Source organism: Fomitopsis serialis, assembly GCF_022376445.1.
Source record: "Fomitopsis serialis strain Sig1Antser10 chromosome Unknown B0H18scaffold_67, whole genome shotgun sequence".
Classification (NCBI taxonomy): Eukaryota; Fungi; Basidiomycota; class Agaricomycetes; order Polyporales; family Fomitopsidaceae; genus Fomitopsis; species Fomitopsis serialis.
Genome location: NW_025955027.1, coordinates 72,390 through 99,562, shown reverse-complemented (window position 1 = coordinate 99,562; position 27,173 = coordinate 72,390). Strand labels below are relative to the sequence as shown.

The 27,173-nt window shown below is 55.4% G+C and overlaps 10 protein-coding genes across 10 annotated transcripts; 7 read left to right on the top strand and 3 right to left on the bottom strand.

The window, feature by feature from the left end:
• Nucleotides 1-296: 296 nt before the first annotated feature.
• Nucleotides 297-2,035, top strand: B0H18DRAFT_1086358 (DUF455-domain-containing protein; the record flags this gene model as incomplete). The annotated part of the gene is made up of 8 exons (XM_048032028.1): nt 297-325; nt 377-640; nt 697-860; nt 912-1,069; nt 1,127-1,332; nt 1,458-1,809; nt 1,851-1,865; nt 1,892-2,035. The coding sequence occupies 8 exons, from the start codon at nt 297-299 to the stop codon at nt 2,033-2,035; spliced, it is 1,332 nt and encodes a 443-aa protein (XP_047890297.1).
• Nucleotides 2,036-2,286: 251 nt separating this feature from the next.
• On the bottom strand, nt 2,287-3,558 carry B0H18DRAFT_956999 (uncharacterized protein; the record flags this gene model as incomplete). The annotated part of the gene is made up of 4 exons (XM_048042532.1): nt 2,287-2,533; nt 2,599-3,304; nt 3,334-3,407; nt 3,470-3,558. 4 exons carry the CDS (start codon nt 3,556-3,558, stop codon nt 2,287-2,289), a joined length of 1,116 nt encoding a protein of 371 aa, XP_047890296.1.
• A 1,522-nt stretch (nt 3,559-5,080) lies between these two features.
• B0H18DRAFT_956998 (uncharacterized protein) lies at nt 5,081-7,099 on the top strand (the record flags this gene model as incomplete). Its single annotated transcript, XM_048042531.1, has 3 exons — nt 5,081-6,027; nt 6,200-6,638; nt 6,695-7,099. The coding sequence occupies 3 exons, from the start codon at nt 5,081-5,083 to the stop codon at nt 7,097-7,099; spliced, it is 1,791 nt and encodes a 596-aa protein (XP_047890295.1).
• Nucleotides 7,100-7,897: 798 nt separating this feature from the next.
• Nucleotides 7,898-8,884, top strand: B0H18DRAFT_1086357 (uncharacterized protein; the record flags this gene model as incomplete). Its single annotated transcript, XM_048032027.1, has 2 exons — nt 7,898-8,749; nt 8,843-8,884. 2 exons carry the CDS (start codon nt 7,898-7,900, stop codon nt 8,882-8,884), a joined length of 894 nt encoding a protein of 297 aa, XP_047890294.1.
• A 683-nt stretch (nt 8,885-9,567) lies between these two features.
• B0H18DRAFT_956996 (uncharacterized protein) lies at nt 9,568-10,721 on the bottom strand (the record flags this gene model as incomplete). Its single annotated transcript, XM_048042530.1, has 2 exons — nt 9,568-10,535; nt 10,619-10,721. 2 exons carry the CDS (start codon nt 10,719-10,721, stop codon nt 9,568-9,570), a joined length of 1,071 nt encoding a protein of 356 aa, XP_047890293.1.
• A 1,866-nt stretch (nt 10,722-12,587) lies between these two features.
• Nucleotides 12,588-18,712, top strand: B0H18DRAFT_1121846 (P-loop containing nucleoside triphosphate hydrolase protein; the record flags this gene model as incomplete). The annotated part of the gene is made up of 34 exons (XM_048034414.1): nt 12,588-12,670; nt 12,732-12,972; nt 13,030-13,269; nt 13,325-13,503; nt 13,561-13,798; nt 13,853-13,971; nt 14,029-14,131; nt 14,187-14,431; nt 14,499-14,677; nt 14,733-14,938; nt 15,084-15,368; nt 15,422-15,509; nt 15,557-15,625; nt 15,686-15,804; nt 15,836-15,973; nt 16,025-16,066; nt 16,121-16,215; nt 16,275-16,313; nt 16,371-16,479; nt 16,535-16,604; nt 16,660-16,688; nt 16,744-16,812; nt 16,871-16,965; nt 17,016-17,076; nt 17,128-17,165; nt 17,222-17,311; nt 17,362-17,422; nt 17,470-17,627; nt 17,688-17,768; nt 17,832-17,960; nt 18,021-18,207; nt 18,271-18,344; nt 18,410-18,498; nt 18,573-18,712. 34 exons carry the CDS (start codon nt 12,588-12,590, stop codon nt 18,710-18,712), a joined length of 4,188 nt encoding a protein of 1,395 aa, XP_047890292.1.
• A 279-nt stretch (nt 18,713-18,991) lies between these two features.
• On the bottom strand, nt 18,992-20,563 carry B0H18DRAFT_1121845 (isoprenoid synthase domain-containing protein; the record flags this gene model as incomplete). The annotated part of the gene is made up of 4 exons (XM_048034413.1): nt 18,992-19,237; nt 19,269-19,325; nt 19,375-19,663; nt 20,265-20,563. 4 exons carry the CDS (start codon nt 20,561-20,563, stop codon nt 18,992-18,994), a joined length of 891 nt encoding a protein of 296 aa, XP_047890291.1.
• A 945-nt stretch (nt 20,564-21,508) lies between these two features.
• B0H18DRAFT_956993 (uncharacterized protein) lies at nt 21,509-22,285 on the top strand (the record flags this gene model as incomplete). Its single annotated transcript, XM_048042529.1, has 2 exons — nt 21,509-21,594; nt 21,655-22,285. The coding sequence occupies 2 exons, from the start codon at nt 21,509-21,511 to the stop codon at nt 22,283-22,285; spliced, it is 717 nt and encodes a 238-aa protein (XP_047890290.1).
• A 397-nt stretch (nt 22,286-22,682) lies between these two features.
• Nucleotides 22,683-23,961, top strand: B0H18DRAFT_1023547 (histone-fold-containing protein). The gene is made up of 6 exons (XM_048029648.1): nt 22,683-22,923; nt 22,971-23,049; nt 23,110-23,235; nt 23,284-23,316; nt 23,511-23,739; nt 23,794-23,961. Exons 1-5 carry the CDS (start codon nt 22,795-22,797, stop codon nt 23,717-23,719), a joined length of 576 nt encoding a protein of 191 aa, XP_047890289.1. The 5' UTR covers nt 22,683-22,794; the 3' UTR covers nt 23,720-23,739; nt 23,794-23,961.
• Nucleotides 23,962-24,489: 528 nt separating this feature from the next.
• On the top strand, nt 24,490-27,094 carry B0H18DRAFT_1086354 (uncharacterized protein; the record flags this gene model as incomplete). The annotated part of the gene is made up of 16 exons (XM_048032026.1): nt 24,490-24,607; nt 24,658-24,703; nt 24,804-24,878; nt 24,925-24,990; nt 25,037-25,077; nt 25,128-25,185; nt 25,240-25,278; nt 25,302-25,354; nt 25,400-25,454; nt 25,507-25,577; nt 25,627-25,949; nt 26,112-26,173; nt 26,229-26,388; nt 26,449-26,534; nt 26,631-26,736; nt 26,906-27,094. The coding sequence occupies 16 exons, from the start codon at nt 24,490-24,492 to the stop codon at nt 27,092-27,094; spliced, it is 1,548 nt and encodes a 515-aa protein (XP_047890288.1).
• Nucleotides 27,095-27,173: the final 79 nt, after the last annotated feature.

The following is a 27,173-nucleotide window of genomic DNA, read 5'->3' as shown; positions in this document are numbered from 1 at the left end:
CGTAGACGCTGTTTACTTACTACTAAAGAGATTACGTAAGCGCCCTATACAAACCTATACATCCTCGATCATGTGCAGGAACGCTCAACGATATCCAAGTTCCTTTCCAGTAGCGCGGCAGACCCTTTCGTAATAACTCCATCTCTCCTTGCCCCTGAGAATTATTGAGGTGAATCAAGTACATTTATCGTGAACAGTTCTGTAACTAAGTGATTCCCCGACAGATATACGAAGTCAGGGCAGGATACTGAAAACCCATCCTCAGTTTATCCTTAGCGTGGTGATAAACTCGCAGCATGCGATCCGAGTCCGACAAAGAAATTCTGTACGTCGTATGCCCATCAACTCAGACTTCCTGATTGAACGACGATTGAAGGGTGTCTTCCCTAGACCAACTCCTATCGCACTCAAGATTTTTCCTCAATCTCCGTTCCGCCGAAGGAGAATACCATTCATTGATACTATTCCGACTTTCCGACAACTCTGCTCAGGAAAATGAAATTGCACAACCGAAAGCAATCGACTGCAAACAGCAGATCTACGCCATGGAGGCGACATGCCCTCACCTCGGCGCAGACATGTCACACGCGGAGATAGAGGAGTGCGATACCGGACTAGTCGCTGTTTGCCCGTGGCATAGGTAATAATTCATCAAATGAAGTGGTTGAGATTGGTGCACAGTTCACACGACGTCAGATACGATTTCGATCTTCGCACCGGCGCCAGCGAGACAGGCCTGAAGGCGTGCACCTACGCAGTCAATGTGCGCCGAGACGACAGCGGGGACGAGGCCGTTTGGGTCGAAACTCCTGAAAATGGTACAAAGTGGCGGCTCGTTGAGCTGAGGCCCGTCTCAGAAGGTAGTACTCTTTTTGTGTGAACATATCTTCAACTAAGTGCTTGCAACACAGAATTTGCGGATCCGCCTCCGCCACCGGATATTTCACACATGACTATATCGGACAACAGTCCGGTGATCGAAGACAGCGTAGTGCCGGGTGAAGGTGCCCCGTCCACGCTGATGCAATGGGCGGTTCTCATCCTGAACACGCCGAACCCGAAGCTCAAGGTATGATCGATGTTGTCGCACTCACTACGTAAAAGCCTCGTACTCATGACGTCGTAGGTCGAGCGCACTCGGCACGCTGTACACCTCTTCCGTACTGGCCAACTGAAGACCATCGGCCACCGGTCATCCAGTGCGCCCAGACCGCCAGACATTCCGCCACGAGAGGACGCCTTTGCACGCAATACAGTTGATCCAGGCAAGGTAGGCAAACGCAAGAACCGGGCAGTGATGCTACATGCACTTGCAAATATTGAACAGTGGGCGTGAGTGCTCTGACGTACCGCCACATTACCTCCAAGAACACTAATGACCTTACCTCGTCAGCATCGATCTTGCGTAAGTACACGAGTCATGTCTTCAAGCCATCTCTGACGTTTTCGTCGCGAAGCTGGGACATTATGGCCAGATATGGGCCAGAACATCCCGATCTACCGCCTGCGTTCTTCTCCGACTTCGCCAAAATGGCGCTCGACGAATCAAAGCACTTCTCCCTTTTGACATCCCGTCTCGCCGCCCTCTCTCCCACTACACCGTACGGCTCACTACCCGTACACGCCTCCCTGTGGGAATCGGCTCGTGTCACATCCAATTCTCTGCGCGCGCGGCTTGCCATCATCCACCTAGTACACGAGGCACGCGGACTCGACGTCAACCCCGGGACAATTGAGAAGTTCCGCCGTGCGGGCGACTCAGACAGCGTCGACGTGCTAAACATAGTCCACCGGGACGAGGTGACACATGTCACGACGGCCACCGGTGGTTCACGTGGATATGTGCAAAGCAGGGCGTTGATCCGGTACAGACGTTCCGGGACGAGGTAAGCGCTGCTGGCGGGGCGAGGTCAAGGGTCCGTTCAATGTCGAGGATAGAGAGAAGGCAGGTATGACGAGGGAGTTCTTCGAAAATCTGAAGGGCGAGATGCCGTCGGATTGGGGTCAGCAGAGTCCGGAGAAGACGACAACTTGAACGTAGGCCATATTGGTGCGCGTTAACTTCACATCACATAGTCGCCCGTGTTGTCATTCCTTGACTTGCTCTACACATGCCGTACTGCCGGCTCATTATTATGGCGTAGCTTGCATAATGATGAACAGCCTCAACGTCTAAGAGTCTTGTCTCACAGTGGCAGCCTTCAGCTCAGTACTACGACCAATGACAATTGATTGCTGTGAGTCTAACGCCTACTCCCTCTCTCGACGATGGAACAGCGAGATACCCTAATCAAGCTCATCCAACTCCATGCCCCTCTCCATCATCATTGAATAATCATCATATCCACGCTCGAACAACTCAGGGTCTTCGTCCCGGCGCAGATGGAAGAACAGTTTGCCGACGTCGCCGGCAACTGTGGCGGCAGTGCTGCCGACCTTCTTCCAGTTGACTTTGCGGGCGACGAGCTCGTCGTTCAGCGCACGGGCGAACAGCTCTTCGTCGAACTCGCGGGAGAACAATTCGGGGTCCTCGCTCCGGCGCAGGTGCAGCAGGAATTTGCCAACATCGCCGGCGACGGTAGCCGCAGTACTGCCGACCTTTTCCAATTCACCTTGCGAGCGACGAGCTCGTCGTTAAGCGCGCGGGCAAACAGCTCTTCGTCGAACTCGCGGGAGAACAATTCGGGGTCCTCGCTCCGGGGCAGGCGCTGCATGAATTTTCCAACACCGTTGGGAAAGTAGCCTCGTCGAAGTCGCGGGCGAACAATCGGGATCCTCGCTCCGGCGCAGTGCAGCAAGAACTTGCCAACATCTCCGGCAACGGTGGCGGCAGTGCTGCCGACTTTCTTCCAGTTGACCTTGCGAGCGACGAGCTCGTCCCCAATGGCGCGGGCGAGCAGCTCCTCGTCTGAGTCGAATCCTCGGGCGAGCAACTCGTGATCGGCGTGGTGGCCGCTGCTCTTGCCCACCCGTGACGTCTGTGCAGGAGCAGTAGACGGAGTCATCTCCTGCGGACGCGCAGCGTGCCAGTGGTTGGCAGGGCCCTGCGTCCGGAATCCCTTGTGGGTTTGGAGGCCAATGCGGCGGTGGTCCGGCGCGCCCTGGTGAACGTGCGGGTGCATGCCGTGGGGTTGAGCATCGTTGGAATCGACGGCACGTGCGTGAGCGACGTGGGTATGAGCGACCTCAGGGTGGCCCAAGTGGACGCGACCAGCCTGAGGAATGTGCGGGGCCTGGCCGCCGGTGTGGTGGTGAGCCGGCCGTCGATGTGGCGGTGGGCCGGGCCACTGGGGTGGCGGTGGGCCTGGCCTTCAGTGGGGTGGTGGGCCTGACCTTCAGTAGGGTGGTGGGGGACGTGAGGGTGCGGAACATAGCCCTCTCTGTTGGTCGTGACGGGAGCCTGAGATCTATGGGGAAAGATGTATTAAGATCTGACGTCTCGCCATTCAGGTTCAAAGAGAATACTCACTGAACACCTTCTTCGCCCAAAGGACGGGCGAGGGCAGGAGTCGCGACCGCGGTGGCAAGGATCAAAGAGAGGACGGTAGAAGTGCGCATCTTGACTAGAGGTTGGTTAGGTGGTGGTGTCGTTAGAAGATCGTGAGTCGATGGTCGTAAAGAATTATAGATTAAAATCAAGCAAGACTGGAATAGCGATTTCGGTGAGCTATCGCAACAGAGGTTCAAAGATCGAGAATACTGACCAACCAGTGTCTGTACTCGGAGGTGAGCTAAGAAAGCGAAGTAAAGAGAGGAGGTGAGCTCAGGCTGAGGGTTCATGGCCTAATGCCCAGCTTTATGTACACTCAAAGCGAGCGCCAATAGGAATCTCTGACAACGTCGCACACAATGGCATCCATCATGATAGCTTCTCCGTCATGACCGGTGGGATATGTCATTTGAGCACAGCCTACACATAGAGTTCCTGAAGCAAAGATGGCATGAGACGCTAGGAGGACACCGACGCTCCGGTGTACGGAGAGATGAGTCTATTTTTAGTCGGAAAAGCATGATAGAAGGGCAATAGCGCACACTAGTGAGAACGCACTGCACGTAGATTAGTACCGAGTCGCAGGCTGACGAGCGCGCGCCCAACGTCGGCATCAGGGAGTCAACCTGTTTCCTCGGTCCGACTCTGGACTTGACTCACTATCCATTATGTGCCATCTCCTGGATACGGCTTGTGACGTAGCAGCGACTGACGGTTTATTCAGAAGGCCATGCGTACAGACGGAGGCTCACATATTTGTTTGACACATCATCTACCATTGCCGCGTGGGTCTGTCAGGGTCTGTCATAAACGTCCACTGCCAAAACTGACCGTTCAAATTTCAGAGGTCATATAATCAGCCACATCTATGAAACTCACCGTGTCATGTGGTTGCAACCGGGCAAACGTCTCGTATAACTGTGACATTGGACTCCGAGTTTCGTCGTGGCGGCTCCTGGAGCCGAGTGGTCCGGGAGGTTGGGATCAAGATGAAAGCCCACAGCAAGTGCACTACGGTCGACATGTTGTCGAAGCCGCACAGGCTCAGGCCATTTGATTTGACACTTTCTACTGTTGACCATCACATGTGGCATTGACGAGTTGTCCGAGCCACCTTTGAGGCATCATAACAAGTTGGTTCGATCTGATTCAAACGAACATTCAGCGGAGGTGATGTCCCTCATCCGACTTCACAGATTTCCTGATCAGGCTGTGAGTCGTCGGTCCCACGCCACACCACCGGTTCCAAACCGGTTCTTGTCCGAACCAGTACGTCGACACAACGTCGACACCGACGCCATCTGTGCTGCCTTGCACTGTCCAACTATTGCCCCTACCAACAACCAGAATGGCAAGTACTTACAGCACCTCTGTAAAATATACTCACGCTGTAGTGTTATACGGGAGAGGACTCTACAAGAGTAACAGGTCGAATATGTTGCGTGAAGGCGTTCGTCAGCCGCGCGATTGTGCAACGGCCCAGTTCGCAATGTCAGCCGAGATATCAATGTGCCCCAGCTACAGATGCACCCACATCCCACCTTACGTTCTGCAGGTGTCCTGAGCCAAGGGTTGAGGTACGCGTCAACCATGGCGTCTACAACCAGCTACGACTACTGGTGGCCTTACCCAGCATGGGGCGCGACTACAGTACCACCTCCTGTATCGACCGCGCCAAGTTCATCTGCGACAACCCTGGCTCCATCTCTGGTCACCATCTCCGCAACTGGTTCTTCCTTGTCATCTGCTGTTCATCCTGTTGCGACAAGTGCAACCTCGACCACCTCATCAGTTTCGACAATCAGGATCACGGCGCTCCCACCTTCGAACGGCACATCTTCGCAGAAATCCTCTGTTTACACGCACTCGGGGTTCGACATAGCGTATCTGGCTCCCCTGTTTGCTGTACTAGCGGCCATAGCTGGTGCTCTGTTCACATGGTCCTTGCTCCGCTGGCAAGCACGGCGCCGTGACAAGGAAGGGCTTGGGTCGTCGGGCTTGCACACTGGTCCGCGGTACGCTCCTCCCGGGTTGTCCGAGGGTGTGCCGCAAGGCAGTAGCAATTCTGAGTCTACCGCCAACGAGAGCTCAAACCTTTTGCACGGACGCACGGATTCCAAGAAAGGCGGCTGGGTCGCGCGCGCTTTCTCCCGCTCGAGCCGCCAGTCTCAGGCTATGCCAGGGTCCGCCCCGATCACCCCGGTCACTGCTGTTGGACGTCAACGCTCTGCACGCGTTCCCAACACGCCGATGAACAATGCATACTCTGCGGTCGATGATGACCATATCGAGGACTCAGGGGCTATGCTCGTGGACAGCCATGAACGTCAACGCTCAGGGACGCGTTTGGATGCTAGAGTTGCCTCGCCTGAACTGCTCAGCCCCGGTTCCGACGACGTCCCTTACGAAACGCTGCGACAGAAATCTATCAGGCGCGCGATCATCGAACGGCTGAAGTTCGGAACTCTACGTCGGCCCGCTAAAGTCAAGACGGAGGACATTCTGACGTCGAAAGCGGTCGCGTGCAGAACTCGCCTGTGCGCCGTGTCAGCACACGAAGGGGACACAGGCGAAATGATTCGGACTTGAACGTTGAGGATTTACAGCAAGAAAGCTCTTCGGACAACTTGAACAGGACTGACTCCGTGATGCACGAGGTCGCCGGTCGTGCGCCCGTCCTCTCGCCACCTGGATTCAGGCTCATCGAAGAGGACACGGAGCCGATCTGCGCTTCGCTGAACACGGTCGCCTGTTGGACACAAACCGCCTCGAGGAGGCGTCCGAAGTCGGCACGCCTGCGCACGAGAACCCTGCCTGGAAATGGATCGCCTCCTGGTCACCCTCGCCGTCGATTCGCACCGAGGACTCTTACACTGCCCTACCTGTGAGAAGGAGCCCGACGAAGAGAGCGGGCCCTGTCGCTGCCACGCCTAGTCTCCCACGCACAGATGAGTATCCTTCAGTCGCGCCTGCCTTGAGTAGGGTCGACTCGTCCATCCTGCCGTCCAGCCCTCCGCAAGTGATGTCGCCGCCGCTGCACTCGAAGCTATTCTTCAGCGACTTCGGGTCGCCGCCATCCCTAGACCTGCATGTGCCCAAGGAGCATCACAGCACGGCTAGATGGCCAGCATCGACTCCGGAAAGGCGTGTTAACAAACTGCACACGAAGAGGGAGCCAGACACGCTTCCATTCCCGTCGACCAGCGCCTCCTCCCATACCGCGGGAAGCTCAAGAAGTACCACGCTGTCCCGATGAGTCCTCCCATGCCGTCGTCCCCTAAAGTGGTCGCTCTCTACCATCCCCAGCACGTCCTAGACTTCCCTGCAAGCCCGGCTCTCGATCAGAGGGTCTACGCGGAAATGCTCATCAGTCGACAGTCAGCGCTCGACAAGGTGGGCGAAATTGTCTCTCGTGGCCTCAGCCAGAGGGATCTCGCGAACGTCCCCGGGAACAGTGATCGCAAGGTGGAGCCACTACCTGGTCTCACTGAAGATCGCGTTGCTGGGATGGACACTCGTGATGGTGTTTCGGCTGCGACGGGCCATGGCATTGAGCAGAGACTAGGGCTGTTGAGAGCATCAGAGTCCGCAAGTATCGACCTGCAGTGATATCTACACATACATGAGCCCGTTTCTGCGTTCATGATCAGTTGCGCTACTCTTTTCTTATTACCTGGTGCACGGCTACTTTATCAGTGTACCACCGTCGACGTCGTAATGAAAGGTGTGAATGGCCTACATGGTCTTCGCAATGCGGACAGGGCTACGTTGGCGTCCAAATTCCAAACGTTAATGATGCGCGCCAATGTCAACAGCGACTCTGACGCGTACGCTTATGTTCTCACTTTCGACATCCTAGTTCAAGCTAGATCTGCATTGATCTATCTTCAATCCCATTGAATGTGAAGATGCATGTGCTGGTGTGCCACGAGGAGGAGCGTCTGGACTTCTGCGCCCATTTTGAGGCGTGGAGTTCCGATGTGATCACTGCAATTGCCCGACGCGGCCGCGGCGTGCGCCCTCAAGCTGACCTAGTACCGTACTCGAGGATCGGAACGCATTGTCAAGTCTCTCCATCTAGTCCCTACAACACACACGACGACATTGACATTGACTAGCAGCGCCCAGAGACCTCACCATCTACTGGTGTCGGACTCAGATCTAGAGGAGGTAGGACTGCTGAGCCGCCGATACTAGTTATCCACATCGACTGACCATCGTGAAGAACTTCTAATGTCAAGCATCCATGACTACCCCGCGTCGTATTCCTCAAGTACTAGCTACGGGGAGGTTGTCCCAGCAGACGGACATGTGGAAGCGCCGCTCACCACTGGCACTGATACTGGAAGCGCATCTGGCCGACGCACGGCGAGCGTCGCATCTTCCGAGGTCATAATCAACCCCCCGATGCGCACGCTTCAGGACGTGCGGCAGCGAACTGCTGATAGCATGGCTGTCAGAGCGGTTCGGCAGGCTGAAAAAGTGGATGGCGCGACGGTCGGCGTTGTCTTCACTCTCTCGCGCTCTGCGGAGGAGCACTTCCTGGTTCTCATCGCATCGTCCATCAGCCGCGTCCTTTTCAGGCAGAACTTCCTCTTTGCCGTAGGATGTCCGAGCGCGTCCCCGGAAGAGCGCAGCCCGCTCTTGTTCTGCGGTACTACGGATGAGCTAGTTCGCAGAGCCGGGATACTCAGCAGCTCGAAGTTCCTGGGACGCATCATGGAAGGCTCCTCAGCAGCCCAAGGGCTATGGGTCGGCTCCGTGCGCAACCTGGGTGCTACATCCTACGATGAGTTGGCACTGTGGGACTCTATTCGCAAGGCCGTTCGCGATCCGATGGACCCTCTCGTGCCGCCGCCTGGGTCTCGTAGTGTCCAACAGCTCTTGTCGCAGGCTCGCGCGCGCCTTGAGAGGCTGACGCCGCAGCAAGCGTATGAAGACCTTCATAGTGCGCACCGCCCTTGGCCCGTCGTCCTCGTCGACATCCGCCCGGAGAGACAGCGCGCGCAAGAAGGAGGCATCAATGGATCCATGATCATCGAGCGTGGCCTGCTCGAGTGGCGCCTCGATCTGCAGTCCCCTCAACGGCTCCCCATCGCCAACCGTTATGACCTCCGAATCATCATATTCGACCACGAAGGCGACTCATCATCCTTTGCCGCGATATCGCTGCATGACCTGGGAATGCTGCATGCGACGGACATCATCGGCGGTTACACTGCGTGGATAGAGGCTGGTTTACCAATGGAAATATCCCCGGTCCCTCCTGCCGAGTCATACACCCAAGCGAAGAGTACTAGACCACTTACAACTTGTATCGATGGCTGTTTAACATACAACTCGCTCACGTAGCATTTGTATGACCGACTAAGCTACAAGGTATTGAATAGATAGTATGTACATTGCGATACGATCATTCGAATCGGAGTGCAGCAGCGGATAGAGGGAACTGAGTGGACGGGTGTCACCTGTAATCGAAAACACCAACCGTCGTCAATATCGACTGCACAGTGCAGGCGCTAAGTGGTGCCCGTTCAGTGCGCTTCTTCATAGCCAGAACGTCAAGGCGCATATCGTGCGCTGCACGATCATCCAGGCACGTCAGCATGATGTATGCTGCTTCCTCGTCGATGTCTGCTCCTCCTACGCATATCTTCTTTAGAAGAGGACATATCGGCGATGAGATAGTGACGTCGGAGCAACTCAGAGCTTGGAATAACGAGTCTACGTGACCTCGAGACCCAACCTCCAGCATCTCCAGCGCAGGTAATCGGGTGAGGGAAACCCGCCAATCGTCCTGGTCGATGAGCCGCTGGTCGCCGAAGACTTGCAAGTCGGTGACTGGTGAAGAAGAGAATATGTCCGTGAGATCGCGGAGGGCGTCGGGGAGGAGGTAGGACATGTCCATCGGGGGATTGCATTCTATGTCCATGTCGAGAAGCTTGGTGCTCGCTGGGCCACTTGCATCGGACACGCGCACTCGGAATATATTGGAGGCGACGAAGAGGTAGAGGGTGCGCGCTTGGGCGATGTTCGCGGAGTCGGATGGCTGTCGGAGGAGGATGGAAGAGATGAGGTTATGGATGTTGGCGCGGATCCAAGACACATTTGATATCGGTGACTGTGTGGGCGGGCACAGAAATGGATGCGAGTATCTCGGACGCGACAGAAGCATGCATCGACAGCTTCAGCGTCTGAAGCGTTTGTAGGGGAATCGTATGTGTCCTTGTGGAACCCTTGTTGTCGTCGCCCTTCAGTGCGGACGGGCAACTGTCAGATATTGAGAGATGCTCGAGGCGTGGACAATTGCCCAACTTGTCCAGCAGTTCTTCCAGTGCTACGCGCGCTCCGGCAATTACGTTGGACAAGACCAAAGAGGTGAGGCTCATCAAGGGCGACGCGTGCTTGGGTAGAGCGATACCTTTGAGTTGCAGTCTCCGAAGACTAGACCAGTCACGGTCAGGGAGTGCGAGCGGAGGGATGGTGGAGTTAAGGGATGGGGTCTGTCTCTGGAAAGAGAGGTCCTCGAGTCGAAGCGCCGGAGCAACGACGTCCTGAAGCAGTTGCTCTGCTGCGTCATTGGAAAGTAGAAGGACTTTCAGCATTCGTACGCGACCTGCGTGTGAACGTAGATCGCCAAGCAGGCGGTCGATGTGACTGAGTGAATGGCGAAAGATAACATCGACCAGAACATCGCTCGAGCGCGCGAGACAGGCGCGCAAGAAGGAAGGCCTTCTTCCCACTGGGATAGATGCCCACAGCAGAGGAGTCCCTAGCGCGACGTTTCGCCAGTGTCGACAGACGTGCGTGAGGCTGATCCAGGAGAGCGTCGTAGTAGAATCGCGGACGAGGAGGAACACGTGGACCAGCAGCTCTGTCGGGATGTTGTCAACAGGGGCGTATCCTTCTGTCAGAAGCGATTGCTGCGCATGCTGCTCTTCGCGTCGTTCCCCATCAGCAAGATGCACGGATGTTGGCAGCTGATCGTATTCGCGAGGCTGAAAACGCTGCCACGCGTGAAGCGGGGAAGCTGGGAATGTCGGACCTATCAATGCTAACATGATTGCAAGCTGCGATATATGTATGTCTCCATTAGCTCTCGCACCTCTGTCGCCAACAGTCACTCACGGTGTAGTGTCAATGCGCTGAATGAGCCCAGCGCGAGATTCGATATGTCCAAGCTGTAGGTGATCATCAGCTCGTGGCCCTCTGGAGCGCCTCCGGAGGACATTCACCTTCGTTCAGAGTTAGGGATTCGCTCGCTGGTCAGTCAGCCCATTGAGTGACTGTTGCGTGTATACACAGCTCAAGAGGAGTACACGTACCAATGCCTATGCCTAGGGTCGAGTGTCAAGACGAGAAGAGGGTCCTTGCGTAGGTTCAAGTTGCACTCGTCTTTTAACAGGGTGAGGGAAAGCGCTGAAATTCTCCCACCGATGCGACGCTAAGAGAATGAAAGGCACGCATGCCAGGAGAAGCCTGTGCCAGCAGTTGCTTCTCCATCCTACCATGTTCTGTTCATTGATGAGAATCCGGTGCAATGACCCGAATGCGTCGCCCAACGACGGAGCGCGGATTCACATCATCAACGTTGTCGCCCGCCACGCGTTGCCACTGTTGCCGCGAGTTCGTATTGCTGCCTTCGTACCGCTGTACGTCCCAAGAAGTACGTTACATGGCCCTGTTAGGTCGTTGGAAATGCGCCGCACCTGGCGTGAGAAGGGATGCCCCGACAGCTTCTCATACGTTGTGCGTTCGACTCCACTGAACCCAGCAGGTTCCCAGTCGAGTGTGTGAGGACTCACACATCTATGTGGAGACCTCATCGGCAGGCCATAAACGTGCCTTTAGGATGTTAGCAATGTCCTCGGGATGGGCGATCAATGCGTCGGCAACTCGCACCAGGGTTAAGCTTCCGAATACGCAGGCGGCTATAGTCGCTAGATTGCGTGTCGTCGAATCGATGCGAGACCACAGACGAAAGCTTCGCTGGGTTCAATCCAAATTACGTGGCGGCGTCCTGCCTGCTTCGCTATACCTGCGTCTTGCAGCACCAGCAGCGTCCTACAGAAACGTAGTCAGTCAATAAACTCAGCACCGAGACTGGAAAGATGCAACGCACAGCTGGACACTCCTCCATGATTGCGCCCGTGCAGCCAGGGTGCAGCCATCCGAATTCGTTACATAAATGAGAGTCATGCCAAATTGAATTGAGACGATCACTGCCGTTACTGAGCGCCACAAAGCCGTCTGCTGTGGCTGCTTTGTGACTGTACTTGCTTGCCTGTGTTTGCGATGGAACATACCGGACTTATATAAATTAATATACTGAGTTACATCCTTAGGTTACTCAGTGTTTAAGTATGTAATTAGTAAGTAGGTAAGTATCATACTGAGCGGCGTACTGACACTTGATTAGTATACTGACAGTAAATTAAATCATTGTATATGACCGTGCCGCCGTGGCCTGCCAGTGACGCCGGCCGCATGACGAGCGACGGGGAACACTATCCGGGTGAGGGCTTCTGACAATACAACAACAGTCAATTCTACCTTCAAGCGAGTTGAGTGACCTTTGGATCCAGCTGCAGAAAGCCATGTACTGATCATTCGTTTAAGTAGCAGTTTGCAAGATGGCATCTGACTGCATATTTATTTGCAGAGTTGACCAGCCCGTTCAAGTTGTCTTGGCCTACAGTTGTTATGAACGAAGTAATCGATGCAGCCAACTTATACAGGAAACCTACAGCATGTGCGATGGGTTTCAGATTCACTGTAGGCGCAATTCCGAATGGCGCATACAGGACCACTCTATTGCGCAGTATCGCGCCAAGGTCCGATAAGCCGCGGCGCAGTCTACACATAACTCGTTGACTCGAAATTCAACCCCTAGGCCTGCTCATGACATGAGGAGGAGGAGAATAACGCTGCCGCAGTCGCTGTGCCCACAATATAAGTAGGGAGACCAGCAACACCAACCCAAGCGTCAACCTCCGCACCAGCGGGAGCTACTACTGCCTTCAGTCCAGACCTTCCCCCTCGCTTGTTCCGTAGTATCATATCTGCACCGGTGGGTCTTGACAAGCTCGGGGCGATCATGCTCGCTTGTCCGCAAGACACTTCCTTTGGTCCTGCATCGACATGCAGAGATCTCGACTTCACCCTGCAATTTGAACAAATGTTAGTACTCGCCAGTGTCTTATCCTGTACAGAAACTGAGAATCACGGGCTGGCTCCATAGGATCCTGTCATTTACGCCTGACGTCATTTTCGTCGCATTCGCTGCATTACGACTTGCCGCATGTGCCAGGACGAAAAGCCTTCTGGGTACTCCAGGATGGCCGCTCGTACTCGCAAAGCTTATTTCTGTGCTCTTGACCACAGCTAGTACCGCTGCGAACCTGTTCTTCGCTCTTCGATTGAAGGAGCAAGACTTGATACCAATCTGGGTAGCTTCCCCGGCACTTCAACTGGTTTCGTCTGTAAGTGTGCATTCGCACTACGAGACGTCACGGTATCACTGGAGCTCACGGCATCAGATTCCATTGGCTTTCCTAGTTCTTGTCGAACACTTCCGGTCGCCCGCACCAAGCATGTTGATCATATGCTACACGCTTCTCAAGAGTCTCTTCTGCTCTGTGTTACTACGCAGTTATCTGAAGATTGGTTTGTTCAGCACCGCGCGTTCTGGCGCTGTGGCATTGACCTTGGTAACCGCGTCGTACATGCTGGTCCTCTGTGCAGAGCTAGTGGAGAAGCGAAGGCTGCTCCGTCACAAGGTCAGACAATGCTGGGTTTGGAAGGCCTATATAGACATTGACATTCTCCGAGCAGGTCCTGGCTCCTGTATCGACATCGAGCTTTTTCTCTCGTTCGTTGTACTTCTGGCTGTTCCCACTCTTGTGGAACGGTCGTAAGAAGGTCCTCACCATCGACGATTGTGGCATGATTCCGGATGGCCTGTCGGCGCTCAGTACACGCTCAGCTTTGCAGAATGCTCTCTCAACGACAGGGTGAGTTGTGTCATCCCGACTTCCTTGTGGGGAGCGTTATTAACATGTATATGATAGGCAGCGGAGCAATTACTTGGTCCGAGCTACAGTAAAGGCATTTGCGATGAAATTCCTCGCTCCCGCGGGTCCACGTCTAGCTTTACTTCTCGTGACGTTCGCTCAACCATTGCTCGTCAATCGAACGATCAGCTTCGTCACCTCCGAAAATTCAGACACTCAGGGCTGGGCACTCGTTGGAGCGTTCGTCTGTGTGTACGCTCTGATTGCGATCACCACTTCTTTGTACTGGGAAAAGGTCTGTACGAACCTCAGTCCGTATATCTGCATCCTCATTGATGGTCGATGGCAGGTGTACGATGCGACTGTGGGACTGAGGGGCGCCCTTGTCGGTGTCATCTACTCGAAGAGCCTCAAACTTTCCTCTGCCGCAAGCCGATCCCTTGGGGGTGGTGTGGCGAGCACCTATATGTCAGTAGCAAGCGAAGCTACTTCCACAGACACTGTCATAGTAACATTTTCTTTCAGGTCTGTCGACGTCGAGCGGGTCTGCGAAGGAGCTCAAAGCTTTCATGAGATCTGGGCTTGTCTAGCTTCCGTCGGAATGACGATTGCTATCGTATACCATCAAGTAGGTTTCATCGTCATGTTCCTCTACTCTCATGCTCACTTCTTGATTATTATAGGCCACCTGGCCTGCATTCTTGCCGATAGCCGTTACAGCTCTGCTGTTGATAGCCACGTCATTTGTCGGGCGATATGTTGGCCGACAACAGTCTGCGTGGCTTGCTGCTACCGATCGACGTGTCAAGTTTATATCTTCGATGATCAGCAACTCCCTGTCTATCAAGTGGTCCTGCTACGAAGAGGTCCTCGCCGCAAAAGCTGGAAGGCTGCGACAGGAGGAGATGGACGAAGCTCGTAAATTTTAGTGAGTGCCTCTATATCGCCTCTGTTCGCCTCTGTTTGTATGGTGCCTAGCTCACGCGACCGATCAGCAATGGTATCGCTCTCTCGGCTGCACTGGCCAACACAGCTGGAACGCTCTGCATTCTGTCTGTGCTCGGCCCGTACGTTCTCCTTGCTGCGCGTAATGGCAGGGCGCCTCTCGACGTCAACCGTCTCTTCACAATCGTTACGACGCTGAACCTTGTCTCGCAGCCACTCAGCTTCTTAGGTTAGTTCTCATTAACATGTAGTGATTTTGCGCCGAGGCTAAGCGTCTTGTGCAGGCCAGCATTTCCCCATCCTCGCAGCATCTTGGGCGTCTCTCAAGCGGATACAGACGTTCTTGCTCCTGGATGAGTGTCCAGGTGATCAGCTCGGAAGCAATGAGAAGTTTGAAAATCTGTACGAGGCCACCGATGGCGTCGAGTTGGAGACTTGCACACCCCCGGCGATCACTATGACCCAGGCCTCTTTCGCTGGGCGCCTGACGGTGAGCCATTCTTGAAGGACATCACGCTCCGGTGCGACGAACCGAGGCTTTACATGTGTGTTGGACCTGTTGCGTCGGTATGCACGTTCCGCGATGCATGTCCACTTGATTAGTACTGATATCTTTCTACTATTGGTCGTGATAGGGCAAGTCTCTGCTACTTCTGTCAATTCTCGGCGAAACCACATGCACGGCTGGACAGTATAGCAAGCCTTCGACACGCTTTGCGTATGCGTCGCAGGACGCTCTGATTATACCTGGGACCATTCGAGAAAATATCCTGTTCGGGCGGGCCTTCCAAGCTGAACGCTACTCTCGAGTAATCGATGCCTGCGCTCTCACTGCGGACGTACGCAAGATGCCAGCGGGAGACGGTACATGGTTGGGTGAAAGAGGGCGTAGGCTCAGCGGAGGCCAGAAACAGCGTATTGTATGTACCTACCAACGACTGTGGATCAGTATAACTTACTAATGAGCTCACAGGCACTCGCGCGGGCTGTCTATGCCGACGCTCCTTGGACGCTCTTGGACGATCCACTGAGCGCTTTGGACGCAGAGAGCGAATCGCACAGTAAGTATGGGCGGAGCTGTTCAGCCAAGTTACTCATCCTGCACCAGTCTTTAGCTCTCTCTTCGGTCCTGACGGCATGTTGGTGCATAAAGCTGTTGTGTTAGTCACGCATAGCGGTCAGTTGTTAAATCGATCTCACATCGTCGGTTTTCAGCACTGACAAACCTTTTTTTCAGTCAAGCACATGCATGCTGCACATAGCACCGTTGTCCTCGGCGCGGGTCGCATCCAGCATCAGGGCTCCTTACAAGATTTCATCAAGCAAGGCTACGAAGCATTAGTTGAGATCGCCACGGTACGAGGTGCAGACAGCGCAGTTGCCCCAGCCGGCTGCAGACCCATCTGCAGAGGACGCTCGTGAGGAGGAAATCGGGGAAGCAGCTCTCAAAAAGGAGTCTTTGGGGCTCTCTCCGTACCGATTTTACATTCGTATGATCGGGCGACTGAATTTCATCATCGCCATGGTCTGCCATTTGACTTCTTACTTGAGGTATTGATACTGATCAGATGTTTAGTCCGGGATTGCACTATATACTTGTATGAGACTTGGGCTACAGGTAGCGATTCTGCGTATGATCTTCAGGTCTCGAAACTGACCCATATTTCGAAAGGTGTATCTCCAGCAATGGGCGGACAGCAATGGCGCACGTCCTGGAGCTTGGGCTGGTGGTTATGCAGGGTTCTCAATCTTAACGCTCATTGGCCTGTAGGCATTACCATCGTTGTTATCATCCGTAAGGACAAGCAACTGACAATCCTCAATAGCGCGTTCACGTTTTGGCAATTTTCGGTGCTCGTGGCATAGTGCGTGTCGAAGACTATCTACCGACTGCGCGTCTTGATTTAACCTCTGCATTCCAGTCGTGGCGGTTTAGCGGTGCACGCGGAGGAACTGAAAGGCTTGGTTCATGCCGCGCCTTCCTTCTTCATGTCCACACCTGCCGGCAGGATCATCAACCGATTTTCTCAGGTGCGTGGCAAACGCTCGCTGCCATCTAAGGCCCACCTTGAACAGATCTGCATAGGATATCTTCCTGATCGACTTTGAGTGGCCTGTGAATCTCCTTGATGCTCTAGCGATCGTATTGCTGTTGAGTGTGTTGCCGCCATAGCTGTCGTGACCGCGTACTGATCCTTTTGCGTCTACTAGTTGGAACCTTAATATTCATATTTATTCCCGTACGTGATCCATATCTGACCTTCTCAAACCGCACTCACTCAACGTCGGCGTTAGACCCCGTTGCTCACTCTGTCTGTAATCCCTCTCGGAGCATTCTACTATCTGACAACGACCTTCTACCTGGTAAGCTAAATCCGTGGTCAAGGCGGACCAACTCCAACGTCTGGTTTTTCTGTCGTAGCGCACATCGAAGCAGCTTCAACACCTCGAGGCTTCCAGCAAATCGCCCTTGTACTCTGTCTTTGCTACAACCCTAAGCGGCATTGAAACGATTCGGTATGTCCCGCATCTTATCGTAACTGCGGACCCTCACCCACGTCAAACAGGGCTCTCCGCGTCGAAGGGCATCTCCAAAAACAAAACGATGTGTATCTCAATCGAAGCCAGGTAAGTCGACAGCCCCCGAGACCAATATCATTATTCACAATTGGTTTCTAGACGCCATACTACTATCGTTTCGGAGGCATAAGGTTCCTGTAAGTCAGCCAGCCAGCCATGTCAGCCTTCATGCGCCTCATGTCGCATTTCACAGTCGAACCGTGCTGGCGTTCATCTCGTTCGCCATCGCCGTCAGTCTCGCTGCACTGACAATTGGTCTCCGTCGGACGATCAACCCCTCCTCGTACGTCTCGCCTGGGCATATCCGCATGGCTGCATCTCATGTATTTCTAGGCTGGGTTTGGCGCTCTCCAACCTCACGGGCCTTTCGAATTGGCTTTCGGCTTTATTGATGGTCAGTCACCGCGCCGCCCGACTCATACATACACTGAAGCCGCGCAGTGTCTCGCCGAAGTCGAGAACGGCTCCGTCTCCATTTCCAGGATACACGAGATCGTGACGCTGCCTCCCGAAGAAGATTCCGCTGCCTACGTTGCTTTTGACGAGAATTGGCCGTCCGCGGGCAGCGTCGAGTTCAAGGGCGTCAGTATGCGGTACCAGTAAGTGGCCGACGATGCGCGCCTGCTATGGAGGGTGTTGACTTCAAGTCCTGTTTTCAGACCGGACCTGCAACCTGCCGTCTCCGACGTATCGTTCCGCGCATCTGCTGGGATGAAAATAGGCATCTGCGGGAGATCTGGGTGCGTTACTGATATTTCTCGCGAGAGGCGTGGCGGTAACTGACGCATTATACGATGATGTAGCTCGGGAAAGAGCAGCATGATCCTCGCCCTCTTCCGAGGCCTCGACGACGCGCTCGTCTCCGGCCAGGTCACCATCGACGGCGTTGACATCCACACCCTGCCGCGCGCCCGCCTGCGCAAAGCCCTCAGGTGCGCTCCTAGTGTCCCTTCACCATATCCGTATTGCACCTCTCACGTATCGCTCCGCAGTCTCGTCGCCCAAGACCCGTTCGTCTGGCACGCGTCGATCCGCTCGAACCTCGACCCAGAGGAAGCGCACGAAGACGCGGACATCTGGGCCGCCCTCGACCGAGTCGGGATGGGCGACGCGGTGGCGGAGCTCCCGGAGAAGCTGGACACGGTGCTCGAGGACGGCGGCTCGTTGTCCAAGGGGCAGGTGCGTGGGACCCCGACCGCGCCAGCGATACCTCAGCACAGCTGACTACCGCTACGCCCGCAGCTGCAGCTGCTCTGCCTGTCCAGGGTGCTCCTCCGCCGGAGGAAGATCGTCGTGCTCGACGAAGCGAGCAGCAGGTGGGCGTTTCGTTTCACTGACCCTGGTGTCACCGCGAGCGCCGCCGCTGAATTCAGCGCCCCAGCCTGGACCTCCGCACGGACGAGAAGATACGCGCCGTCATCCGGACAGAACTTTCCGAGTGCACTGTCATAGCCGTCGCGCATCGTATCGGTGGGTCCCACCGCCCAGCGTGCATCATGGGGACTCATCATCACGCTGACGCCGGCCGCCCCCAGCTACCATAGTCGACTTCGATCTGATCCTCGTCATGGACGACGGCGCGCTCGTCGAGCACGGCGCCCCCGATGAGCTCCTCGCACGCCGAGACGGCCGGTTCGCGCGCCTCGCCGCGAGCCAGGGCGTCGTCCGCAAGCACTTACGATAATCGGGGATCCTATTCCTCGCCCGGTCCATCAGGCGGCGTGGGTGCTACGTACATACGGTGCGATCTGTGATTAATGCGGGGTTATTCAAGAATTAAGGAGCGGGCGGTGGAACGAAGGGGCCCGTCCTCCTGCCGAGTCTGGGTATGGAGATAGTGGCGCTGTAAGTCTAGACGAGTCCGTGCGTGTACGAGAGAGCATGAAAAGCGAGAAGCGACGATAGCGGTAAACTCGAGAGCATACTGTACAGCGGCTGCGCAGCCGGCGGATGCCGGATGCGGCTACCGCGACGGCAGGAAGACCCAGCCGAGGTCGCGCACGTCGTCGCCCGCCTCGCCGAAGAAGCGGTCCGTCTCGTAGAGCCAGTGCGTGAGGCCGACGATGCAGTCGCGCACGCCGCGCACGTACCGCCGCACGTCCGCGTCGACGCACGGGCCGAACGCGTGCGCCTGCGCGAGGAGGCGCTCGTTCTCGAGGAACGCGCCGACGGTCTTCTTGACGAGCGCGCCCGCGGCGTGGACGGCGCTCTGCAGGTGAGACGGCGCTCGCCATGAGCACGAGGACGAGGTTGTGCTTGTCGCTCGTCGCCTGCTTGCGCGCGACGGAGGCGATGTCCTGCGGGCGTGAGCGACGGGAACGTGACGACGGGGCGGCGGGGACGTACGATGGACCAGGCTATGATGTCGCACGCGTTCTTCCGGAGCTGCTTGAGGACGGGGTCCGCGTAGACCGTGTCGGGGATGTGCAACCCCACGGCGTACTCGATCATGTCCAGGAGGATCTTGGCGCACGAGGATTCCTGGCGGAGGGGAACATACGACTCCAAGTCAGGCACGACGGCACGCTCGTTGTCCGTTTGTACCAGTACCCGAGCGTCACGAAAGGCTTGCAGGTGCCGCCGAAAGCGCGGCTGCCACGTCTTCAGCCAGTCCCGCGAGACTTTGGTACAGGTTCTGCGCAGCGAGGCATCAGCATGAATTATTCAGGATAGGCAGATCTGTCCATGATGCGGGTCGTCTAGTTTCCGCCTACTGTGCAACGCGACCATCGACTGGCAAAGAATATGCGCATTGGCAGCTGCAGCACACGAAACTGCGTCGGAAGTCTTCCAGGCATAGGCACGCGACAACCAGGACCACGTCGCCACGGCTCGCCAGCTGGTCAGGGTCAATGCCTGAGCACACCGAACGCAGCGGACGTCAATGCGTGGGCTGCGTGGCGCAGAGGACGAAGGCCCTACAGCCGGCGTGGCCCGCCTGTATGCGCACTTCACGTGTGGCCTGACGATATGGACGTGTATCGCCTGTCCTTGGAGAACAGCAGAGGGGCCATGCGTGTCGGGATCATCCCTAAACACGGATGGACGAACAGCAAGACGGTCGCCGGTTTCCCGCCACATCGAACGGTTTGAAGCGGAGGACTGTCAGCCTCAAGTCGGGATGCGTCGGATAGACATGGTCCTGTTCACGGATAGAGCACGCTACCAGACCATACCCACACAGTAGACGGCGACTAAACGTCCAGCACCAGAGAACGACGGACCGGAGTACGTACTGGTCGATGAATCTCTCGTCCCCGGCTGCATGTGGCTTGTCCAGCCAATGCACCACGACGATCAGGACTTCCGTGATGAACTGAAGCTGTGCGACATCGCAGGTCGGGTAACAGAGCGAGGCGAGGAGGCCTGGCTGCAGCCCCGCGACTGCCTGGCGTTCTTCGTGGTCGAGATACGGGCACTGCGCGGCCCACTTCTTGGAAGCGATTGTGACTGCGCGACAATGTCGGTTCGTCCTGAGCTCGAAGGCGTCGCAAAACGAAACGAGGTGCGGGAGCTGTAGGTTGGACGAAGGCATGGAAAGGAGCGGCCTGAAACTCGGAGGCGCAGCTGCCGCCAGCTATTGTTCGGGGCGCCGCTGACAGACGGGTCAGGGAGACAGGCGAAGAAGAATTATAAGGGATTAAAATGGAGAACAGACGCAAGGACAGGCCTCGCAGCGTCTTCGTGGCTCGAGCCATGTTTACGTCCGCGCTGTTATTGTTCGGACGCCCTTCCCTGCATCCGACGCGACTTGCCTATTCCAGTGGCGTATAACGTAAGAATAAACTACTACATATTTACTTAGATGGTGATTTTAATCTAGTGCGCAAGAGATGCGGGCAGCCGCGGGCCGGCGGCAGGTCAACACGCCGCGGCCGCATCGGGCAATCAACCATAGACCTGTCATTGACCTCCACTTGTCAATATGGGCACAGAAACCCGTGTGGCACACCAGCATATGTATGCATTGCAGATCCAGAATGTCCAAAGTGAGAACATTGAGCGTACACGTCAGAGTCGCTGTTGACAGTACAGTATGTAGGTCTCCAGTGAGACCTGAGCGCTGAGCCCAGTTCCAGTGGTCGTTTATTACAGAACGACATGCAGCAATGCGTCAAACAAGTCGGTGAGTCTTCGCAAAGCCGGCCTTCGTCTGCACGCAAGAGCCATAGATAGCCGAGGCCACGGATCACCAGATGGGTCAGGGAAGCGGGGCTGTTCACTGTTGCTTTCCGTACTTAAAAGGTACACTGAACGTTTGGACCCTCAGCCTGAGCTCACCTCCTCTCTTTACTTCGCTTTCGCAGCTCACCTTCGAGTATAGACACTGGTTGGTCAGTATTCTCAATTTTTGAACCTCTATTGCGATAGCTCACCGAAGTCACTATTCTAGTCTTGCTTGATTTTGATCCATAATTCTTTACGACCATCGACTCACGATCTCCTAACGACACCACCACCTAACCAACTCCAAGTCGAGATGCGCACTTCTACCGTTGTCTCCTTAATACTTACCATCGCGATCACGACTCCTGCACTCGCCCGTCCTTTGGGCGAAGGTGCTCGGTGAGTGTCAACTTCCTGAATGGCGAGACGTCAGATCTCAATACATCTTTCCTGCCATAGAACTCAGGTTCCCGCCGCGACCAACAGAGAGGGCTATGTTCCTCACTCTCACGTTGCACACCACCACACCGACGGCCAGGCCCCGCACGCTCACCACCCTGAGGGTGCTCATATTCACGTCGCTCACGACTCGTACGATGCCCGACCCCACGGCACGCACCCGCAGGCTCAGCACGGCACGGCAGAACACCGCCACCCTGGCCTCCAGGCCCACGAGGGCTTCCAGAAGCAGGGCTCCGCTGCGCATCGGCAGGGGACTCCTCCATTCACTGTCCCTGCAGAGACGTCACGGGGGGCCTACCACGAGCGGCGTGCCCGAGGATTCGACTCCGACGAGGAGCTGCTCGCCCGCGCCATCGTGGACGAGCTCGTCAATCGCTCTGGCGACCAGAAGGCGGTCACGAAGGAGGAGGACAAGCGGAAGCCTGCGGAGGTCAAGAAGGAGCCCAACTGGAAGACCAGCTGCAAGGTCGGAGCCAAGGAGCTCTGCCACGGTGCGAACAACGTTCGGAAGGATTTCTTCACCTGGCGTATACACGTCCGGAACGAGAATCCCGAGTTGTTCGAGCGCGAGTACGATGGTAATCCAGTGATGGTGGAAAGGGGCATGGAGCTGGATGAGCTTGACTAGGGTGTCCTGCTGGTTCGTCGCCAGTTGCTATGATGGTCGGTGCTACACTCACAACAATCAACTGTCCTTGGTCGTATTACGGGTGCCTCACCTCCCGGCAGTTCTGCGAAGGCGACTCTGCACCGACGGCGGTACGGGGATTGGATGGCGAGCTGACGGTGTGAATAGTAAGGGCGCTGCTACGTCAGTCTATGCACGATGCGGCACGCGACGACGCGAGCAGTGAGTACTTGAGTACGCGCAGAATCGCACGGGCTATGTATTGTACCTCGTACTAGGCAGGTACTTAAAGTTATGATGCGATTGAACTACTGTAGACCGTGAGAATCTCAATGATCGCGTCGGACGCGCTTGTGGCACTCCCTGTGGCGCGTGAGCGCGTTTGCTCGCAGGCTCACTGGCTTTGACCACGACCTCTCGTAGAATTCTCGCCCATATCATACCTTCCGTACCTTCTGTCTTCAGCTATACGCGCACGACTCTCAACCATACAAAGTGACTACAGAACAATGGCTGGAGGTACCAAAGAGGTGGCCACGTCGGCCGTGAGTGCACAGGCACAGCAAGAGGCCGTGTCGGAAGGCATCGAGACTTTCGAGTTGCCACGCAGTATCATCACGAAACTCGCGCGAGCGGCGGTGAGAACATATTCTCAAGCACTGACGGCGTTGTTGACGGCTCGCAGATGTCAGAAAACACCAAGATGTCCAAGGATGTTGTGCTGTCCTTCCAAAAGGCGTCCACCGTCTTCATCAATTACCTGGGTACGTTTCGTGCCATGTTCAGCTCAGTCCCACCCTGAGTCTCTCTGCTGTGGAACACAGCTGCCACGGCCCACGAAGTCGCCGCGTCCAAGCAGCACAAGAGCATATCCGCGTCAGACGTTCTCAAGGCACTCGAGTTGGTTGAGATGGGCGACATGGTACCCCGGCTTCAACAGGAACTACAAGGTCCGTACTGTTCGACATTCACTCCACACCTGTCTAATGGCCCTATAGTCTACCGCGACATCCAAAAGTCGGACAAGGGCCGTAAGAGCACGGGCGGCGCGAAGGGCAAGGCGCGCGAATCGCAGGGCGAGCCACAGTCCATTTCGGCTGCGTCCGCGTCGAAGTCCAAACAGAAGGCAAAGGAGAAGGGCCCCAAGATATTGATCACTCGCCCATCGACGAAGCCGCCACCGCGAGGAGCTGGGCCAGAGGATGACGCGAGGAGCCGGAGGCAGAGGAGCCCGAAGCGGAGGTGAATGGGGGCCTCCATGGAGATGAAGACGAGGAGATGGCGGAAGACGAGGAGGGAGTGGAGGAAGAGGCTGAAGAAGAGATGGAAGACGACGAAGCAGACGACGAGGATCCGGACGACTCAATGGCTGTCGATGACGAGGAGGTTCAACGAGACGCGAGAGGATTAGATGACACTGATGACGGCGAGTGATGAACAGGTTGTGAACTGCTGTGAGAAATCTCCGTTGTGACATCTTGACGTCGTCCTTGGCTCATTATTCGCAGTGTTGTATATCTAGATCGTGCTTCTACACCGAAGTGACGACGCCTGGTAATGGTGACCCCTCAGACTGTTGGCCGCTGCTGACCTCCGTTAACTGGGCTCGACATGATCGGGGAGTACAAACGCTCGTGAAAATTGGAATTGAAGGGCGGCTGATCCGCATGGCTCAATTCTTTCGACACAACACTAAGGGTGGCTGTCTCATGTTACTCGCCACGTCCGAGTCATTTGGACCATCGTTCCTTCTGGCGTCCCTGAACAGCCGTGTATAAGTACTTGCGAGGAGATCCGCAGATGCCTTGTCGGTCATTCGTCCATTGAAGTGCAAGCGGTGCACTGATCGGGATGGGTCCCGGGCAAGCATCAATTGCATCTACGCTGGGACCATACACTCACCTTCCAGTCAGGAATCACCAACAGATAACTTGTCAGCCGGTCCCACTGGTTACTCTGGCGAGCGGGACCTGTTACATTGCACGTCGCTAACCAAGCAGACACGCAGCTCAGGCTTACGGATGCATGTCCAGCCGTCTCCAGCCGTCGCGCTACTGGTGTCAGCTTGCGGGTTCATGCCTCGGGAGTCGGGATCATGTCTCGCGTACGCGGATATGCAGAGTATAAATGATGTCTGCCTTTGACTGTTTTGTTGGACCCGTCCTCATCCGCCCTGACACTTCTATTCGTCGCCTGACTGCACAATGGGACTCACTCACTCGAGTGCGACAGTGTCTGACCCTGTTTCTTTCGCCTCTCCGGTCGACGTCGTCAAGAACAAGGATACCTTGCGGGAATACGACTACATCATCGTAGGGGGAGGTGAGCGAATAGGTGAGAATGTCGATCGCCTCGCTGAAGAGGTTTGTTAGGTACTGCGGGTTGCGTGGTTGCTTCGCGCCTCTCCGAAGAATTAATGTAACCGTGTTGCTCATTGAGGCGGGAAAAAGGTGCGTGGCAATCTATGCGGGTCGCAACACTCCGTGAGGTGCTGATCAATGATGATTAGCCACGAAAGAGACCTACTGACACGCGTCCCTCTTGCGTTTGGCAAGTTGGCAAAGTCCGATGTTGACTGGGATTATGTGACTACGTATGCGTCATAATACGTACTGTCCAATGAACTCAATGATATGCAGGCCTCAAGAAGGCATGAATGGCCGGAAAGTACATTGGCCTCGCGGAAAGATCTTAGGCGGCACAAGGTGAGATCGGTGTATCAGCACTTACCGCACACACTCATGAAAATAGCACGATTAATGCCATGATTTATCATCGCTGTGCACCGGAAGGTTTATCACTCGACATTGTTCCTCATACCACGAGCTAAGATTGCCGTCAGACTTTGATGAATGGGAAAGACTCGGAGCGACCGGGTGGGACTACGCGCATCTTCGACCGTGCGTGCGAGGCCATCCGATTACAGGGTATGCATAACCGAGATGGCCTTCCAGGTACTTCGACAAAGCAGAACGCTACGCCCCGAGTCCATCGTTTCCGCAAGTACGGACGGAAGACATGGTTTGGATGGCCCGTGGCTAACGAACCACACCACAGAATTCGCAGTGGGTAAAAATAAATGGATAGCTCCTCCACCGCATAATACGTGTGCAGCCATCTCGGACCCGGTCCTTGATACCTGTGAGGGCATGGGTATATCGTATAACGAGTACGTTACGCATCAACCACCGTGTTTCCGTTTCACTGAATCTTGTATCCAGCGACATCAACTCGCCCAGAGGCACGATAGGTGCCACTCGTCTCGTGGGTTGCATCGACGACAGCGGTCAACGTAAGCACCTTCCTCCGTCATGCACAAACATCCACTGAGGATGATGTAGGAAGCTCTGCTGCGACCGCATACCTAACAGCTGACGTTCTGAGAAGACATAATTTGACTGTCGCCGTCTATACGATCGTAGAGAATATTCTCTTCGCACGAGATGTAGGTGCGAAGCCCCGCGCCACGGGCGTCGAGGTTTCAAAGAGTCGCACCTCCCCTCGATATCGCGCACACGCGCGGCGGGAGGTCATCCTGTGTGCTGGAGCTGTCATGACCCCGCAGCTGCTACTTGTTTCAGGCATCGGACCCTCAGACGACCTTCATAAGCTGGGCATTGATGTCGTGCAGGATCTTCCCGCCGTAGGGAAGAATCTCATGGATGTGCGCAATCAATGTGTTACATGCAGCTGTTGACAAGAATTCACCTTTCGCAGCACTTGACCACCGGACCACTCAGATTTCGCGCCAAAACCGACATTACGTGGGATCGATACAACCAGCCCTTACATGGAGCTATCGCCTTTCTCAGATGGCTCACCACAGGCAAAGCCCTATATCTGCTCTGGGATGTCCATTGCCGCATTCATACGCTCCGATGATCCCAAGTACGTGTACTCAACCCATCGGCGAACACAGCGCGGTCTTGACTGATATTTTCAGTCTCTCTCCATACTGGGAAGAACCGACGAACACTACTGTCCGGGATATGACATCAGGTCCTGGTGCCCCGGACTTGGAGCTCCTCTGGTTCCCGCTACTTTTCGACGTAGACAATGATGGGGTTGCCATACCCGCGTCTGGATTATACGGTATCACCACGGTAAGTCTCACATGAACCCGATTGTGTGGTCTAGATCCAATTTGAAGACGGCATCGACAGGCTGCGTCCTTGCTCAGGCCTGAGAGTACTGGCGAAATCACTCTGGCATCTCGTAGTATATGGGACAAGCCGATCATTGACGCACAGTGAGTGGAAGGGGCTGGCCATCCGCGGGTTTCTGACGAGCGCTCGTAGCTATCTCGAATCCGAGAACGATATCAACGCAGCCTTACGTGCACCAGACTGCTGTTACGCATGGCCCGTTCTGAGCCCCTAGCCTCCTTACTCGACTGGACACCAGCTGCAGAGACAGACTACTTCTGGCCGGGGAACGCCGACCCTGAGAAGGTCTGTGTATCACGAAGAGACTGCTATGCTTGCCTTCCCTAACATGTCATCCATAGCTGACAGACGATCTACTCAAGCAGTGGATCAGACGAAATGCGAACCCGATCTTCCATCCCGTGAGTATGCACGACAGCATAGATATCCATGTGTACTCAGTGCTCTCCGACAGGTTGCGACCGCACGAATGGGGCAGGATGCACAAACCAGCGTTGTCGATCCTCAGTTACGGGTCCACGGTGTTGATGGACTGCGAGTGGTCGACGCCTCTGCCTTCCCCACGCAGGTTTCTGGTCATCCATGTGCTGTTGTCATTGCAATGGCTGAAAAGGCAGCTGAGCTGCTCAAGACTTCAACATAAGAGGACTGGGCGGCGATGTTAGTTTGCAGGACTCACCACTGGCTAGTTTGATTGGCCCAATACCTCGGGTTTATGGGTA

Coding starts and splice junctions, on each gene's coding strand:
- B0H18DRAFT_1023547 (XM_048029648.1), top strand. CDS start 22,795: ATGGCTGGAGGTACCAAAGAGGTGGCCACGTCGGCCGTGAGTGCACAG. Junction 23,050..23,109: donor CGTCTTCATCAATTACCTGG/GTACGTTTCGTG, acceptor TGTGGAACACAG/CTGCCACGGCCCACGAAGTC. Junction 23,236..23,283: donor GCTTCAACAGGAACTACAAG/GTCCGTACTGTT, acceptor ATGGCCCTATAG/TCTACCGCGACATCCAAAAG.